The sequence below is a fragment of the Gorilla gorilla genome, chromosome 15 (assembly GCF_029281585.2).
Source record: "Gorilla gorilla gorilla isolate KB3781 chromosome 15, NHGRI_mGorGor1-v2.1_pri, whole genome shotgun sequence".
NCBI classification, from domain to species: domain Eukaryota; kingdom Metazoa; phylum Chordata; class Mammalia; order Primates; family Hominidae; genus Gorilla; species Gorilla gorilla.
In genome coordinates this window covers 69,384,212-69,402,415 of record NC_073239.2, presented here as the reverse complement: position 1 = coordinate 69,402,415, position 18,204 = coordinate 69,384,212, and the positions used below count along the sequence as shown (strand labels likewise).

At 35.5% G+C, this 18,204-nt stretch overlaps 1 protein-coding gene across 5 annotated transcripts in view; it reads left to right on the top strand.

Annotated features, from left to right (window-relative positions):
• TXNDC16 (thioredoxin domain containing 16) overlaps positions 1-18,204 on the top strand; it is a 125,729-nt gene that overhangs the window by 98,944 nt on the left and 8,581 nt on the right. For all 5 annotated transcript variants that reach the window (XR_008671330.2, XM_004055177.4, XM_055361390.2 and 2 more), the window contains exons 19-20: positions 12,915-13,075; positions 14,240-14,430. Coding sequence is in view for 4 of the 5 variants with exons in the window: in XM_004055177.4 (XP_004055225.2) it covers positions 12,915-13,075; positions 14,240-14,430 (352 nt within the window). In the remaining variant the exon portion in view is untranslated. The remainder of the gene's footprint in view (positions 1-12,914; positions 13,076-14,239; positions 14,431-18,204) is intronic.

The window sequence follows — 18,204 nt, the reverse complement described above, 5'->3', positions numbered from 1 at the left end:
TCTCCATGAGTTCAATTGTTTTAAGTTTTAGCTCCCACAGATAAGTGAGAACATGTGCTTTTTGTCTTTCTGTGCCTGGCTTATCTAATTTAACATCATGACCTCCAGTTCCATTCATGTTGTTACAAATGACAGAATCTCATTCTTTTTTTTATGACGGAATAGTATTTCATTGTGTGTATGTACCATATTTTCTTTATTCATTCATCTGTTGATGGACCCTGAGGTTGCTTCCAAATCTTGGCTGTTATGAATAGTGCTACAATAAATCTGCGAGTGCAGATATCTCTTTGGTATACTGATATTCTTTTGGGAATGTACTTAGGAGTCACATTGCTGAATGGTAAGATACGTCTATTTTTAGATTTTTGAGGAGCCTCCAAACTGTTCTCCATAGTGGTTGCACTAATTTACATTCCCACTGAGAGTATACGAGGGGTCCCTTTTCTCCACATCCTCACCAGCATTTGTTATTGCCTTTTGGATAAAAGCCATTTTAACTGGAATGAAATAATACCTAATTGTAGTTTTGATTTGCATTTCTCTGATGATCAATGATGTTGAGCACCTTTTCATGTACCTGTTTGCTGTTTGTATGTATTTTTTTGAGAAATGTCTGTTCAGATCTTTTGCCCATTTTTTAAATCAGATTTTTTCCTACAGAGTTGTATCAGTTCTTTATATATTCTGGTTATTAATCCCTTGTCAGATGGGTAGTTTGCAGATATTTTCTCCCATTCTGTGGGCTCTCTCTCCACTTTGTTGATTGTGTCCTTTGCTGTGCAGGACCATTTTGTCTTGATGTGATCCGATTTGTCATTTTTGCTGTGGTTGCCTGTGCCTGTGGGATAATATTGCTCGAGAGGTCTTTGCCCAGTCTAGTGTCCTGTAGAGTTTCCCCAGTGTTTTCTTGTAGTAGTTTCATAGTTTAAGGTCTTAGATTTATGTCTGGAATCCATTTTGAATTGATTTTTGTATATGATGAGAGATAGGGGTCTAGTTTCATTCTGCCTATGGATATCCAATTTTCCCAGCACCATTTATTGAAGAAATTCTTCTTTCCCCAATGTATGTTCTTGGAACCTTTGTCGAAAACGAATTCACTGTAGATGTATGGATTTATTTCTGCATTCTGTATTCTGTTCCATTGGTCTATGTGCCTGTTTTTATGCCAGTACCATGTCGCTTTGGTTACTATAGCTCTATAGTATAATTTGAAGTCAGGTAATGTGATTCCTCCAGTTTTGTTCTTTTTTGCTTAGGATAGCTTTGGCTATTCTGGGTCTTTTGTGAATCCATATAAATGTTAGAATTATTTTTTCTATTTCTGTGAAGAATATCATTGGTATTTTGATAGGGCTTGCATTAAATCTGTAGTTATTTTGGGTATTAAGAACATTTTAACAACAGTGATTCTTCCAGTCCATCAACATGGGACATCTTTCTATTTTTGTGTGTTCAGTTCAGTTTCTTACATCAATGTATTATAGTTTTCATTGTAGAGATCTTTCACTTCTTTAGTTAATTCCTGGGTATTTAATTTTACTTGTGGCTATTGTAAATAGGATTACTTTCTTGATTTCTTTTTCAGATTGTTCACTGTTGGCATATAAAAATGCTGCTGATTTTTGTATTTTGATTTGTCTTGCAACTTTACTGAATTTGTTTATCAGCTTGAATAGTTTTTCGATGGAGTCTTTAGGTTTTTCCAAATACAAGATTATATCATCTGCAAACAAAGATAAGTTGATTTCTTCCCTTCCAATTTGGATGCCTATTATTTCTTTGTCGTGTTTGCTCTAGCTAGGACTTCCAGTACTATGTTGAATAATAGTCATGACAGTGGGTATCCTTGTCACGTTCCAGATCTTAGAGAAAAGACTTTTTCCCCATTCAGAATGACACTAGCTGTGGCTATGGCATATATGGCTTTGTTATGTTGAGGTATATTCCTTCTGTACCCAGTTTTTTGAGGGTTTTTTTAATGAAGGGATGTTGAGTTTTATCAAATGCTATTCAGCATCAGTTGAAATGATCATATGGTTTTTGTCCTTTATTGTGTTGATATAATGTATCACATTGATTGATTTGTGTATGTTGAACCATCCTCGCATCCCTGGGGTAAATCATACATGGACATGATCAATGATCTTTTTAATGTATTGTTGAATTGGTTTGCTAATATTTTGTTGAGGATTTTTGCATCAATTGATATTCATCAATGATATTGGCCTGTTGTTTTCTTGATATGCTTTTGTCTGGTTTTTATACCAGGGTAATACTGGCTTTGTAGAATGAGTTTGGAATTACTCCTTTCTCCTCTATTTTCCAGGGTAGTTTGAGTAGGATTAGTATTCGTGTGTTTTTTTTTTTTTTTAAATTTCAATAGGTTATTGGGGAACAGGTGGGATTTGGTTACATGGGTAAGTTCTTTCGTGGTGATTTCTGCACCCATCACCTGAGCATTATGCACTGTACCCAATGTATAGTCTTTTATCCCATCACCCTCCTTTTACCCTTCCCCTCAAGTCCCCAATGCCCATTATTTCATTCTTATGCTTTTGTGTCCTCATAGCTTAGCTTACACTTATAAACATATGATGTTTGATTTTCCATTCTTGAGTTACTTTACTTAGAATAATGGTCTCCAGCTCCATCCAGGTTGCTTCGAATGCCATTATTTCATTCCTTTTATGGCTGAGTAGTATTCCACAATGTGTGTGTATGTATACATATATATATGTATATGTATATGTGTGTGTGTGTGTGTGTGTGTATATATATATATATATATATCTAAAAAACACATTTTCTTGTCCACTTGTTGATTCATGGGCGTTTGGGCTGGTTCTGTATTTTTGCAATTGCAAATTGTGCTACTATAAACGTGTGTGCACCAGTAGTGAGATTGCTTGATCAAATGGTAGATACACTTTTAGTTCTTTAAGGAATCCCCAACTGTTTTCCATAGTGGTTGTACTAGTTTACATTCCCACCAGCAGTGTAAAAGTGTTCCCTTTTCACCACATCCATGCCAACATCTGTTATTTTTTTAAATTATGGCCATTCTTGCAGGAGTAAGGTGGAATTGCATTGTGGTTTTGATTTGTATTTCCCTGATAATTGGTATTAGTTCTTTAAATGTTTAGTAGAATTCAGCAGTGAAGCCATTGGGTCCCGAGCTTTGGCTTTTTTTTTTTTTTTTTTTTCTGGAAGCCTTTGTATTATAGCTTCAATCTCCTTGTTTGTTATTGGTCCATTTAGGTTTTGAATTTCTTCATGGTTCAATCTTGGTTGGTTGTATGTGTCTAAGAATTTGTCCATTTCTTCTAAATTTTCCAATTTATTGGCATATAGTTGCTCATAGTAGCTACTAATGACCTTTTGAATTTCTGCTGTATCAATTATCATATCTCCTTTTTCATCTCTGATTTTATTTGGGTCTTCTCTCTTTGTTTCCTAGCTAGTCTGACTAAGGGTTTGTCAGTTTTGTTTAACTTTTCGGAAAACCAACTTGTTTCCTGGATGTTTTGTATTGTTCTCTTCATTTCAATTTCATTTATTTCTGCCCTGATCTTTATTATTTCTTTTCTTCTGCTAATTTTGGGTTTGGTTTGCTCTTGCTTTTCTAGTTCTTTAAGTGTATCATTGGGTTGTTTCTTTGAAGTTTTTCCACTTTTTGATGTAGGTGCTCATTGCTATAAACTTTCCTTTTAGTACTGCTTTCAGTGTATCTCATGGGTTTGGGTATGGTTTTTTTCCAAGAAATTTTAAAATTTCTTTTTTAATTTCTTCATTGACCCCACTGGTCATTCAGGAGCATATTGTTTAATTTCCATGTGTTTGTATAGTTTCCAAAATTGCTCTTGTTATTGATTTCTAGTTTTATTCCATTGTGGTCAGAGAAGATGCTTGATATTATTTCAGGGTTTTTTAAAAAATGTTTTAAGGCTTGTTTTATGACTTAACCTAAAGTCTATCCTTGACAATGATCCATATGCTCAGGAGAAGAATGTGTATCTGCAGCCATTGAATGAGATGTTCTGTAAGTATCTATTAGGCCCATTTTGTCTGTAGTGCAGATTAAATCTGAGGTTTCTTTGCTGATTTCCTGTCAAGAAGATTTGTCCATTGCTGAAAGTGGGTTGTTGAAATCTTCAGCTGTTATTGTGTTGGAGTTTATCTCTATCTTTGGCCCTAATAATATTTGCTTTATATACCTGGGTGGTCCAGTGTTGGGTGCATATATATTTACAATTGTTATATCTTCTTGCTATATTGACCCCTTTATCATTATATAGTGACCTTATTTGTCTCTTCTTACAGTTTTTGTCTTGAAATCTATTTTGTCTGATAACTCCTGCTCTTTTTGGTTTCCATTGGCATGGATTATCTTTTTCCATCCTTTTATTTTCAGTCTTTGTATATCATTATAGGTGAAGTGTGTTTCTTTTAGGCAACTGATCATGGGATCTTATTATTTTTTTTTAATCTCTTCAGCCATTCTGTGTCTTTTGATTGGAGAGTTTAGTCTGTTTATATTTAATGTTATTATTGATAAGTAAGGACTTACTCCTGCCATTTTGTTATTTGTTCTTTGGTTGTTTTGTGGTCTTCCTTCCTGTCGTCTTTTTAGTGAAGGTGATTTTCTCTGGTGATATGATTTAATTTTTTTAATTTTTTTGTGTGTATTTGTTTTGTTTTTTTGATTTGAAGTTACCTTGATGCTTGTAAATACTACCTTATAACTTGTTATTTTAAGCCAATAACAACTTAACACTGTTTGCATAAACAAGCAAAGGAAAACTAATAAAAACTCTACACTCTATCAAGTTAAACTCTAGTTTAACTTCATCTCCTGCTTTTTAACTTTTTATTGTTTCTATTTATATCTTATTGTACCATCTGTGTCTTGAAAAATTGTTGTGGTTATTATTTTTGATTGGTCCATTTTTTAGTCTTTCTACTTAAGAGTAGTTTACACAGCACAGTTAAGCATTATATTCTGTGTTTTACAGTGTACTTACCATTAGCAATGAGTTTTGTACTTTTAGATGAATTTTTTTTGCTCATTAGTGTCCTTTTCTTCCTGATTGAAGTATTCTCTTTAGCATTTCTTGTAGGACAGGTCTGGTGTTGATGAAATTCCTCAGATTTTGTTTGTCTTGGGAAGTTTTTATTTCTCCTTCATATTTGAAGGATATTTTCACCAGATATACTATTCTAGGGTAAAAGGTTTTTTTTTTAAATTTAGCACTTTAAATATGTCATGTTATTGTCCTGTAAGGTTTCCACTGAAAAGTCAGCTGCTAGGTGTATTGGAGCTACATTGTGTGTTGTATTTCTTTTCTCTTGCTTTTAGGATCCTTTTTTTAAATCCTTGACCTTTGGGAGTTTGATTATGCCTTGAAGTAATCTTCTTTGGCTTAAATCTGCATAGTGTTTTATAACCTTGTGCTTGGAAATTGATATCTTTTTCTAAGTTTGGGAAATTCTCTGTTACTATCTTATGAATACACTCTATCCCTATCTCTTTCTCTATCTCCTCTTTAAGGCCAGTAACTCTTAGATTTGTCCTTTTGAGGCTATTTTCTAGATCCTTGTAGGCCTGCTTCACTGTTTTTTTTTTTTTTCATTTTTCTTTTGTTTCCTCTGACTGTTTATGAATAGCCTGTCTTCAAGCTCACTAATTCTTTCTTCTGCTTGATCATTTCTGCTCTTAAAGGACTCTGATGTATTCTACATATGTTAGTTGCATTTTTGAGCTCCCAGAATTTCTGCTGGATTCTTTTTAATTATTTCTGTTTCTTAAATTTATCTGGTAGAATTCTGAATTCCTTCCCTGTATTATCTTGAATTTCTTTGAGTTTTCTCTAAGCAGCTCTTTTGATTTCTCTGTCTGAAAGGACACATAGCTCTGTTTCTCCAGGATTGGTCTCTGGTGTCTTATTTGGTTCATTTGGTGAGGTCATCTTTTCCAGGACACTGTTGATACTGTTGGATGTTTGTCTGTGTCTGGGCATTAAAGGTGTTCTCTTCTCTTACTTTCTCCCAAACAAATGGAGTCCGTCTCTCTGTTCTGAGCCACCTGTGGCTGGGGGTGGAGTGATGCAACCACCCTCAGGGGCCACCACCACTGGCACTGTGCTGTGTCAGACATGAAGCCAGCACAGTACTGGGTCTCTCCCAACACTTGCTGTAACCACTCCCTGGCTACTGCCTATGTTCACTTAAGGCCCTGGGGCTCTAAAATCAGAGGTGGCTAAGCCAGCTGGGCCTGTGTTCTTCCCTTTAGGATGGTGAGTTCCTCCAGGACCAGATAGAGGAGCCTCACCCCATGGCCACTGCTACCACAGGCCCACAGGGAGTACTGGCAGGCTACTGCTCATGTTCCCTTAAGGCCCAAGGGCTCTTCCATCAGCTTGTAGTGAATGCTGTCTGGCCTGGGACTCATGCTTCAGGATAGTGGGCTTGCCTCTGGCCCAGGTAAGGTCCAGAAATGCATCCAAGAGCCAAGGCCTAGAATTCTGGCCCCCCAAAACCCACTTGGTGTTCTACCCTTCTCTGGCAGAGCTGGTACCTATGGTGCAAGACAAAGTCCCCTTTACTTTTCCCTCTACTTTTCTCAAGGAGAAGGAGTCTCACCCCATAGCCACCACAGCTAAGAATGTGCTTAGTCTCACCTGAAGTCAGCAAGTCTCGGAGTCTCACTCAAGTCCTACAATGTACTACCTAGGCCCAAGGGCTCTTCACTTAGCAGTTGATAAATGCTGCCAGGACTAGGTCTTTCCCATAGAGGTAGCAGTTTCCCTTCTGGCCCAGGGTGTATCTAGAAATGTCATCTGAGAGCTGGGACTTGGAAAGGGAGCTTCACAACTCTGACCAGGGCCCTGTCTTGTGGCTGAGCTGGTATCCAAGATGCAAGACAAAGTCTTTCCCAGTCTTTCCTTTCCTCTCCTTAAGCAGAAGGAAGGGGTCTCTTTTGGAGCTACAAGCTGTGCAGCCTGGGATTAGGGGAGAGGTGGCGTCAGCACTCCCCTAGCTGTCCTGGCTGGTATCTCAGTAGGTCATGTGTGCCTATAGTCTGCTGGCTCTGAGCCCAGTTCAGCCCTAGGACTCACCTAGGAGTTGCAGCCTTTGTTGCCTAGACTGCCTTTCAAGTTTATTTGGGCCCCAGCACACTCCAGCCTGAGGTGACAAGTCTTGCTGTAATTCAAGTTCTGACTTCTAGGATGGGCAATTCTGCTCTGGCTAGAGATGGTTTAAATACACCCACTGTGGGCGAGCATACTCTGAGTTCAGTCTGGTTTTGCCTGCTGTTATAACAGGGCAGCACTGAGTTCAATGCAGAGTCTCACAATTGCTGTGCTCTCCCTCTCCCAAACACGTAGATTCTCTCTTCATGCAGTGTGGCCACTGCCAGGGGATGGGAGAAGGGTATCATTGATGATTCAAGACTGTTTTTCCTACCTCTTCAGTGCCTCTTTGAGCGATATAAAGTTAAAACCAGGTACTGTGAGTACTCACCTGATTTTTGGTTCTTATGAAGGTGCTTTTTTGTGTAGATAGTTGTTAAATTGCAGTAGTCATTGCAGGGGAAGAGGGGATGACTGGTAGAGTACTCTAGTCTGCCATCTTGCTTCACTCTCCTATTTGTACAGTTTTAGAACAAAATATTGTCTTATGAAAGGCTTTTTCTTATGTTTTACTTTTACAGTCATGCATCACTTAACAACAAGGATATCTTCTGAGAAATGCATCGATAGGCAATTTTATCATACAAAGTTTATATAGAGTGTACTTACAGAAATCTAGGTGGTATAGCCTACTACGTACCTACGCTGTAAGGTATAGCATATTGCTCCTAGGCTACAAACCTGTACAGCGTGTTACTTTACTAAATACTGTAGGCTGTTGTAACAATGGTAAATATTTGTGTATCTAAACATAGAAAAGGTACAGTAAAAACATGGTATAATCTTATGGGACCACCATCTTACATGTACTCCATTGTTGACTGAAACATCATGTGATGCATGACTGTATAATAGTGGATTCAAGGGCACAACAAATGTAACCTGTGTTACCTGATTTTAGTTGTTTGCTTTCATATTAAACATAGCTAGAATTTATACTTTTCTACATTTCTGAAGTGACTCGAGCACTTTTATTAGCTATAGATGCTAAATGAATATCCTGTTAGGTTTTTTTGTCTTGATGATCTAAAGGACATTACATTTTGGGCTCAAATAAGGGACTGCAGTCTTTATTAAGTCTTTTTGTGTCTTGGTTCCGTCCTTTCCTCCTGTTAAAATTATAGGTTATAAATAATCAAATCATTGAGTTGATATGTTCATGATGTATGTTTCTAAATTACTTATTAAAGTAACATTTATGTTATTAATGACATGTTATTAAGTAATTCCTTTAGCATATACATAGTGTAGTATTTTTGGAATTACTAGAAGCCTTTGTTTGGCTTTTTCAGGTAATACAGAAAGGATAAAGAAGAAAATTATAATCAACCGTAACTTTTCTACCCAAGTTTACGTTAGGAAATACATTTCCCCAAACCTAAATTCTGTATGTATCTATGTGCCTTTTTATATTAATGGTATTTCCATCAAGTACTATAGATACACATTTTAATTTTTAACATCTGCATAATATTGTTTACTGATGCACCAAAATTTATTTAGCCCATTTCCTCTTGATGGTTGTTTAAGCTGTCTTTAGTTTTTGTTTTATTTACAATTCAGGGAACATCCTTCTAGGTAATCTTTGGGTGTATCTATGATTATGGATTTAGGTTAAATTTCTAGAATTTGAATTGGTTGTCCAAAGAGTAGGCCCACTTTTGAGGCTTCTGATAACTTTTGTATTTCCTGACAGAAGATTTGTATCATTTTATTCTTTTTATCTTGGCATATCTAGTGGATAAAAATTGGTCTCTAATTTTTTTAAAGATTATATTCATTTAACCTTAGAAACGTAGGAGAAACTTAGTATCAAAGTCTGTTTACAGTAACAACAAATGTAATATGCATTGTGACAGTGTTTGTTTCCAATGTTTTTATTTGTGGTGTTCAACTTAATACTGAACAGCTATAATAAAGATTAAATAGGCTTTAGAGAGACTTTAGTGCCTTCATCTGGATGAGGAAGGAGAGTTGATGACCAGAGGGTGAAGATTTTTTATTATGGTATGAAATTTTTATTTTAATGAACCTGATGACAAATTGGGCCAGATAAATAATGCTTAAATCTGAAATACACAATAATTAACTACATAAGCATTGATATATTTAAGACTGTTTCCTGTTAGGAAATAGAGTTTAGTATTTTTCTCAGATAAACTGAGTTCCTTTTTTATGCTTTTATTATTGGCAAGTTTAGAACACCAGGACCCACACAGTTATAGCCTGTTATATACTCAGAGAGCCAAAGGTCACCTTCCAAGTACCACATTTGATGACCTCTTAACTGTGCTTCTCCTTAGCCTCTCAGTAGCAGTCAAAACTGTTGTCTATTCCATTCCTCCTTAACATTCTCTTTTCTTCTGGCTTTTGTAATTCAGTCCTCTTTTATCCATCTGACCATCCTCTGTCTCATTTATTCCCTAGAATTACATCTTCAACTCTTTTTTTTTCTTCTTTTGCTATGTCTTTTCTTTGGAAAATTTTATCCATACCCATAACTTCTACCATCACTACCAGCTGATGATTCCTAAATCCGAGTGTTTAATTTTAGAACTCAGTTTCCTTCTAAACTCACAAATCTCTTGGTCTTTCTCTTTTGACTAGACATAGGAAAGAGTAGGGTCCTTCCACTGGTCCTTCTTTTCACAAATTTATATTCTAGTTAGTCATCTTTTGAAAAACAGGCCTAACTGTGTCACCAATCTGATACAGAAATCTTCTCAGTATTCCCAGGAGCTAGAATACTTATGAAGGCATTACTCATCTGGTCTCACAGCCATATTTGCCTCTTGCATGCCTAACTCTGGCATCCTTCATTATCACTATTCCCAAATATTATGTATGCTTTAATAGCTCTCTGCCTATCTTCATGATGTTCCCTATGTCTGAAATCCCTGCTCAAGCACACACCTCAGTCTGTCAAGATCTTATTCTTTATCCAGGGTCCAGCTCAAATATCAATTCCTAAAATCATCCATGAGCTCCCCTACTATATTAGTCAGGTTTCTCTAGACGGACAGAATTAATAGGATAGATATAATAAAAGGGAGTTTATTAAGTTTTAACTAATAAAAATCACACGGTCCCACAATAGGCCATCTGCAAGCTGAGGAGAAAGGAAAGACAGTTCGAGTCCCAAAACTGAAGAACTTAGAGTCTCATGTTCGAGGGCAGGAAGCATCCAGCACAGGAGAAGATGTAGGCTGGGAGACTAGGCCAGTCTAGTCTTTACACTTTTTTCTGTCTGCTTTATGTTTTTTTCTAGTTGTGCTGGCAGCTGATTAGATGGTGCCCACCCAGATTAAGGTGGGTCTGCCTTTTCCAGCCCACTGACTCAAATGTTAATCTTTGACAACACCCTCATAGACACATCCAGGATCAATACTTTACATCCCTCAATCCAGTCAAGTTGACACTCAGTATTAACCATCACACCTACCTTGTGTTTTTAGCTTGTTTAATTTTGAACCACTAAGTTTTCTTATTGTCATACATTAAATTTTTTATTTATTATAGCAGTCTGTATACTTACCTGTCTTCTCTTCTAAAGTATGAACTCTTTGAAGGCAAGGAAAGGATCTTATTTCTTTATAGATTCAGCACCCAGCATAACATCTTGAACTTTGTCCTCAATAAATGTTTGAATTGAGCTGTGGTGACTCTGTCTCACCTAATGTTTCTGCTTGTTCAATAAAAGATCTGTCAATATTTAGGAGAGGGATCTAACTCAACTAGAAGATTAAAGGATGAAAGCTAACACAAGAAGACAGCATAGCGGAATTTAGAGAAAAAGTGATCTAAGATTTAAGCCATGAAAGAGGAAGGTGTAAGAAGGAGATTTTGAGTGTGAAAGAGAGATAATTAGAAGAAAAATGAGAATGGGCAAATGCAAGCTGCTTTGAGAACTGAATAGGGAAAGTTATATGCCAGAATTTGGCACTTCAGGATGAACTAGGACTATATTTAGAGGTGGGTGACACCATTAAAAACAAGTTCATCTGAATTTGTAGTGCGATCTAAAGAAAGGGGAAACTGGTGAGCAGAATGCCTGGATTCTACCATCGCTCCTTCCCCCTGCTTAGCCGTGGTGACTTAAGCAAGTTAGTCTCTGTGTTGGCTTCCCCATATGTCAGCTGGGGGTTATCTATCTGATACGGGATGATATATCTAGCTCGCAGGTGTATCCAGAGGATGAAATAATGGACGTGGAACTGAAAATGGTAGAAGGTTTTATTATTCTATGTCATTGCTATTTTTAATCCTAAATATATTAGCATTGTTGTTGCACTTTCCAATTCTTGTTACTGACAGCATAGACAAATTGTCTTCTACAAATACATTTTAAAATGGTTATTCTCTTTTATTTTTTTTCTTTCAATTCCCTCATTTCACAGATTTAAAAACGGGTACAGAGTGCTTTGCTCAAAGTTTTATTACTGTGACAATTCCATGAATCCAGAACCTGGGATTCTGACTTTTAATCAAGTGACTGTTTAAGTCTACCCCATTACAGAAAGGTGTGAAAGAGAGAATAGAAAGAGAGAGAGGATAGACAGTCATTACTGCTGATATTAATATAATAGAATTTTAGGCCCTTCCTTGAGTTGGAGGTGAGTGAAGAAAGGAAGTATTTCTAAGATAAAAAAGAGTGCAGTGGCCAAGAGAAAGTTTCCTCTTTGTCCTCTGAAGGTTCCATAAAAATAACTGAAAAAAGGCAGATTAATAGGAGAAAGGCATATAAAATTTTATTTTAATGTGCATAGCATGGGCGAATTGCAGGAGAATGATTACCTCCTTATCTTGTTTTTGTTTTTGTTTTTTGGGGTTTTTGTTTTGAGAGTCTCACTCTGTTGCTCAGGCTGAAGTGCTGTGGAACAATCTCGGCTCACTGCAACCTCCATCTCCTGGGTTCAAGCGATTGTCTTGCCTCACCCTCCAGAGTAGCTGGGATTACAGGCGGGCACCACCATACCCAGCTAATTTTTGTACTTTTAGTAGAGACAGGGTTTTGCCATGTTGGTGAGGCTGGTCTCGAACTCCTGACCTCAGGTGATCTGCCTGCCTCGGCCTCCCAAAGTGCTGGGATTACAGGCGTGAGCCATCACTCCCAGCCTCCTATCTTTTAATTAGTAATAAAAATGATAAAAGGGTTAGATTTCTAATTTCATATTAAATTCTTTCAGTTATTTTAAACTCAAAAGAAACAAGATTGGTGTTTGGATTTGTTTTAGCATATTTTTGGTTATTTTAATTATGATTTTAACCATAATATTGGAAAAAGTAAAATTTTATATTTATTAAGTAATGATAGATGTTAAAGAAAATACTTTTTCAGCTTACAGTTTTCTTCAAAATTGTTATGTTAGATGAAAAAATATAACAATTGTCATGTGTATATTGGTTAGTCTGGTCCAGACTTTAGCGTAATAAATTATTAGAAGTGTTACATCTTGTAAAACAGGGGACTCCTTTAAATTAATTTATTCTCAAATTCTGTGTAGTTTTATTTTGAAAATAACTCATTCAGATGAGGTGGGATTGAATAAGAAGATTGAGATTCATAGTTATTAATATAGTAAAATCTCTACTTAAGTGAAAATGTGTTTGAATTACATTTTACAAACTAAAATTGACTGAGTGATTTGAATGTCTTCTGTGGTATGCATTATCATCCCCAATGCATTTTTTATTGTTGTTATTCCTTTTCTTTGACAGCCGGAAATCACTGTGGAAAATCTTCCCAGTTACTTCAGACTTCAGAAACCATTATTGATTTTGTTCAGTGATGGCACTGTAAATCCTCAGTATAAAAAAGCAATATTGACACTGGTAAAGCAGAAATACTTGGATTCATTTACTCCATGCTGGTTAAATCTGTAAGTATGTGTTTATTTTTTAATATGTAAGAGGTAAAGAAAGTAATAATTATTACATTTTCATTAGGAAACGAAACTCTCTAACTCTTTGGAGTTAATTTTATGGAACCAAATATGTCATCATGATATTTTAGTAACAAAACTCCCCCAAACAAGGTCCAAGATGACCTTATTTTAGATTATATTTTATTCTACAGTAAAATTTTAAAAGCAATAATTGTTCTACTTTTTAAAAGGAATTGATGCCCATTGAGAAAATTTGGCAAATACAGAATAGTAAACATTGTGATTTTTGGCCTTTTCCTTCAGTTCCTTTTTCTGTACTTCTATATTTTTAAAGTTCAGACAGATTTCAGTGCATTCATCAGCAATATTTCCTAGTATGTTTTCTAGATGTATGGATTGTGTTACATTTAATGTCTGTGAACAAAATTCACAAATAATATACTGCCCCTTGTTCAGATTCATCAGATGAAAGACATATTTTATTCTTTAAAATCATTTGAAAAATAACAGAAATGGGGCAGTGTACATTTTTGCTGTGAAGAGTTTAACAGTGCATTTCTACTGCTTGAGGCAACATTTTCCCAGGCAATTATCATTATAGGTATCTAAGAGTAAAATAGTATTTTATAAAATGTAGAATGTGTTACATTAGGAAAACTAAGTATCTTTAACTTAGAGTTTCCTTGTATGAACATAATTATTTCTACTTCTTTAATTTGAAATTAGTGCCTTCTTTTTTCCTGAGAAAAGGCACAATTTTATGGAAAAGAAGTATTTATAAAAATAAGTATCTTGTTATCTTCTAGTTATGTAATCATTAAATTTTTGAGCTGATACTTGGCCAAATGTTGGAAGGAAACTATTGGTTGTGTCAAGCCTAAATTGACAAGCCTTTGGGCTATGCCTGCTTTTCATTAAAATTGTCGTTGGCTGCCGCTTTTCTCCTAAGTGAAACAAAGTGCCCCATGTTAAAAAGAAACTTTAAAAGAATCCGGTTACTAATAACATGTCGTAGACTTCTTGGTTTTTAGGACATCTTTTCATAAAGTGAACTTACTGGCATGATACTACTTAAAAGTTTAATGTTCTACAAATTACTATTTTCATTATTTTGTTGTAGAAAGAAACATTAATATGTTCAATTGTTCCCTTTTGCAGAAAGAATACTCCAGTCGGGAGAGGAATCTTGCGGGCATATTTTGATCCTCTGCCTCCCCTTCCTCTTCTTGTTTTGGTGAATCTGCATTCAGGTGGCCAAGTATTTGCATTTCCTTCAGACCAGGCTATAATTGAAGAAAACCTTGTATTGTGGCTGAAGAAATTAGAAGCAGGACTAGAAAATCATATCAGTAAGGTTTCTGTTTTGTTTAATACATGTAGTTCTGCATTTTGTTCCATAAATGTTAAACTCTAAATATAGCTAAAGAATGGTAGGATGAGTTATTAAAATGCTGGTAGCATCATCCATGTGGACAGTCTCTGACTGGGAGGCCAAAGGTGCAAGGCTTCAGTCAGTGATCGGCTCCCCTGTGAAGGCCTGTTTCTTGAATTTTAATTCATTGAGTCCATGTTACTTGTATAGATCACCAGTGTATTCAAACATATGATTTTGGTAATTTATGCCATTAAAAAAAATTGTTACAGTGGGAGCTTTGGTCTACCAAAGCATAAGTATTTCATCTATTTTTATAAAATTTAAAATTGTAGATTTCAGAAGATATTTCTTGTGCAGCTTTTTCCATGTGCATGCCAGCTTGTTTTCTTTTTAAAACTGTAAGCAAATATGTGGTTTTATAGAAAATGAGGATATTTTACAAATAGTGCATTATTGTTATATAAAATTCTGGTTCTAAGTACAGGCATACCTCAGAGATATTGTGGGTTCAGTATGAGACCACCACAATAAAGCAAATATTGAAGTAAAGCAAATCATACAAATTTTTTGGTTTCTAAGTATATATAAAAGTTATGTTTACACTATACTGAAGTCTATTAAATGTGTAATAGCATTATGTCTAAAAAATGTTTTTACCTTAATTTTAAAATATTGCTAAAAAATGCCAACAAGTATCTGAGCTTTCAAGGAATTGTAACCTTTTGGCTGATGAAGGAGGGTCTTGTCTCTGTGTTGATGGCTGCTAACTGACAGGTGGTAGTTGCTGAAGTGCTGAAGTTTGGGCTGTGGCAATTTCTTACAATAAGACAACAATGAAATTTGCAGCATTGATTGACCTTTCTTTTCACAAAAGATTTCTCTGTAGTATATGATGCTGTTTGATAGCATTTTATTCACAGTAGAACTTATTTCAAAATTGGAATCAATCCTTTGAAACCCTGCTGCTGCTTTATCAACTAAGTTTATGGAATATTCTAAATCCATTGCTGTCATTTCAACAATGTTCATAGCATTTTCACCAGTAGTTTCCAACTCAAGAAACCGCTTTCCTTGCTTATTCATGAGAAGCATCCATTCAGGATTCATCATAAGATTGCAGCAATTTAGTTTCACCTTCAGGCACCACTTCTAATTCTAGTTCTCTTGCTATTTATACCCCATCTGCAGCTACTTTCTCCACTGAAGTCTTGAGCCCCACAAAGTGTACAAGGCTTCATTTTCCTCTGCATCCTTGTCAGCATTTGTTATTGCCTTTGTTTGAGATAAAAGCCATTTTAACTGGGGTGAGGTGATATCTCATTGTAGGTTTGATTTGCTTTTCTCTGATGATCAGAGAAATATCTGTTTTCATAGACCTATTTTCCATTTGAATGTCTTCTTTTCAGAAGTGTCTATTCAGATCTTTTGCCAATTTTTAAATCAGATTATTAGTTGTTTTTTTTCCCATAGTAGTTTGAGCTCCTTATATTCTCTGGCTATTAATCCCTTGTCAGACAGGTAGTTTGCTAATATTTTATTCCATTCTGTGGGTTATCTTTTTACATTGTTGATTGTTTATTGTTTCCTTTGCTGTGAAGAAGCTTTTTTTTAACTTGATGTGATCCCATTTGTCCAGTTTTGCTTTGGTTGCTTGTGCTTGTGGGGTATTTAGAAATCTTTGCCCAGTCCAATATCCTGGAGAGTTTCTATAATGTTTTTATCTAATAATTTCTTGTAGTAATTTAAGTTCTTACATTTAAGTCTTTAATATCTTTTGAGTTAAGAGTGAGATAAGGTCCAGTTTGTTTATTTTGTATCCTGCAACTTTACTAAATTTGTTGATTAGTTCTAACAGGTGTTTTTGTGGAGTCTTTAGGCATTTTCTGTATATAAGATCATGCTATCTGCAAACAGGAACAATTTAACTTCCTTTCTGATTTGGACAGAGCCAGAATTTTGAACCACAAGAAAATAGATCTTGGCCCAGAATCTATTATCCTGGCTTATAACATGCCATAATATCTACTTTTCTGAAAACATAGAAAAATTTATATTTGTAGTATGGATATATATATTAATTTATATTTGAGTCTTAACCATTTATACATAGTTGTGGCAACAATAGGCCTGTAGCTATAGTTTAAATAAGTAAACATGTAGCAACCTAGATTATTATAGTATATTGAACAAATAGTGTGAAATGTAACAAAAAGTCTCCTAGGTACTATATAAGGATTTTATTAGATACTAGATGATCTATCCTAAAATAATATTTTGATACTGTTCCATGACAGAGTCCTGAAATAAGGTTTGTATGTGTGTGTATATATGTAAATATGTATGTATGTGTGTACGTATGTATATACACATACACTCTGGTATACAAATTCTCATTCAATATTATGTCAACTATCAGGTATAGTATGAATCTACCATTATGTATATTTGTATGTATTTCATCAGCTACTTTAATTTATTTTAGGGTCAATCATTACACCAAACCCATCCTTCCTAAGTGGTCTGCTTCATTTCTGTCAAGTTAAGCAGTTTTAACAAACATATTATGCTTAAATAAAATATGGATGGTATTTTTATTGAAATATAATTCATATACCATAAAAGTCACCCTTTTAAAGTGTACAATTCAGTACTTTTTCATGCATTCTCAAGATCATGCAACTACTACCATTGTTGAATTCCAGAACATTTTCATCACCCCAAAAAGAAACCCCATACCCATTAGCAGTCACTCTCAATTTTCTCCTCTATCCACCCTTTGGCACCCACTCATCTATTTTATGGTTCTATGGATTTGCCTAATCTAGACATTTCATATAAATGGTATCATATAATATGTGGCTTCTTATGTCTGACTTCTTTCACTTATCGTGGTTTTCAAGGATCAACCACATTATAGCATGAACCAGTAGTTCATTCCTTTTTATGGATGAATAATATTCCACTGCAAGGATATGTCACATTTTGTTTATTCCTTAGTTGATGGACAGTTGGGTTACCTTTACCTATGGCAATTATGAATAATGCTGCCATGAGCATACATGTATATGGTTTTGTGCCTGTCTTTATGCTAGTACTGCACTGTCTTGATTATTGTAGACTTGTAGTAGATTTTAAAATTGGGAAATTTGATTACTCCAACTTCGTTTTTCATTTTCTTTTATTTCATTTTGTTATTTTTTTTGAGACAGGGTCTCACTCTGTCACCAAGGCTGGAGTGCAGGGGTGCGATCATCACACACTACAGCCCCGAACTCCTGGGCTCAAGGGATTCTCCTACCTCAGCCTTCCAAGTAGCTAGGACTACATGCATGCACCACCAAGCATGGCTTCATTTTTTTGTTTTTGTCTTTGTTTTTGTTTTTGTTTTTGTAGAGACAGGGTCTCACTGTGTTGTCCAGGCTGGTCTTGAACTGTTGGCCTCAAGCAACCCTCCCTCCTCAGCCCTGCAAAGTGTTGGGATTACAGGCATGAGCCACTGCACCTGGCCCTATTCTTTGTTTTCAAGACAATTTTGGCTATTCTGGGTTCCTTTAGATGGTATTTTTGTCTTAATTTTCTGAGGCAATTTATTGGTTTTAATATTTTCCTAGGAAATGGGACAGAATTAATTAATTAAATTCAATATTTTGTTTAAGTGGATCTGGAAGGAGACCTTTCTGTAGTTATCAGTCATCTTTGACTACTTCATTCTCACCACATGGTATAGGGATCTTTTCAGCTGTAGCTC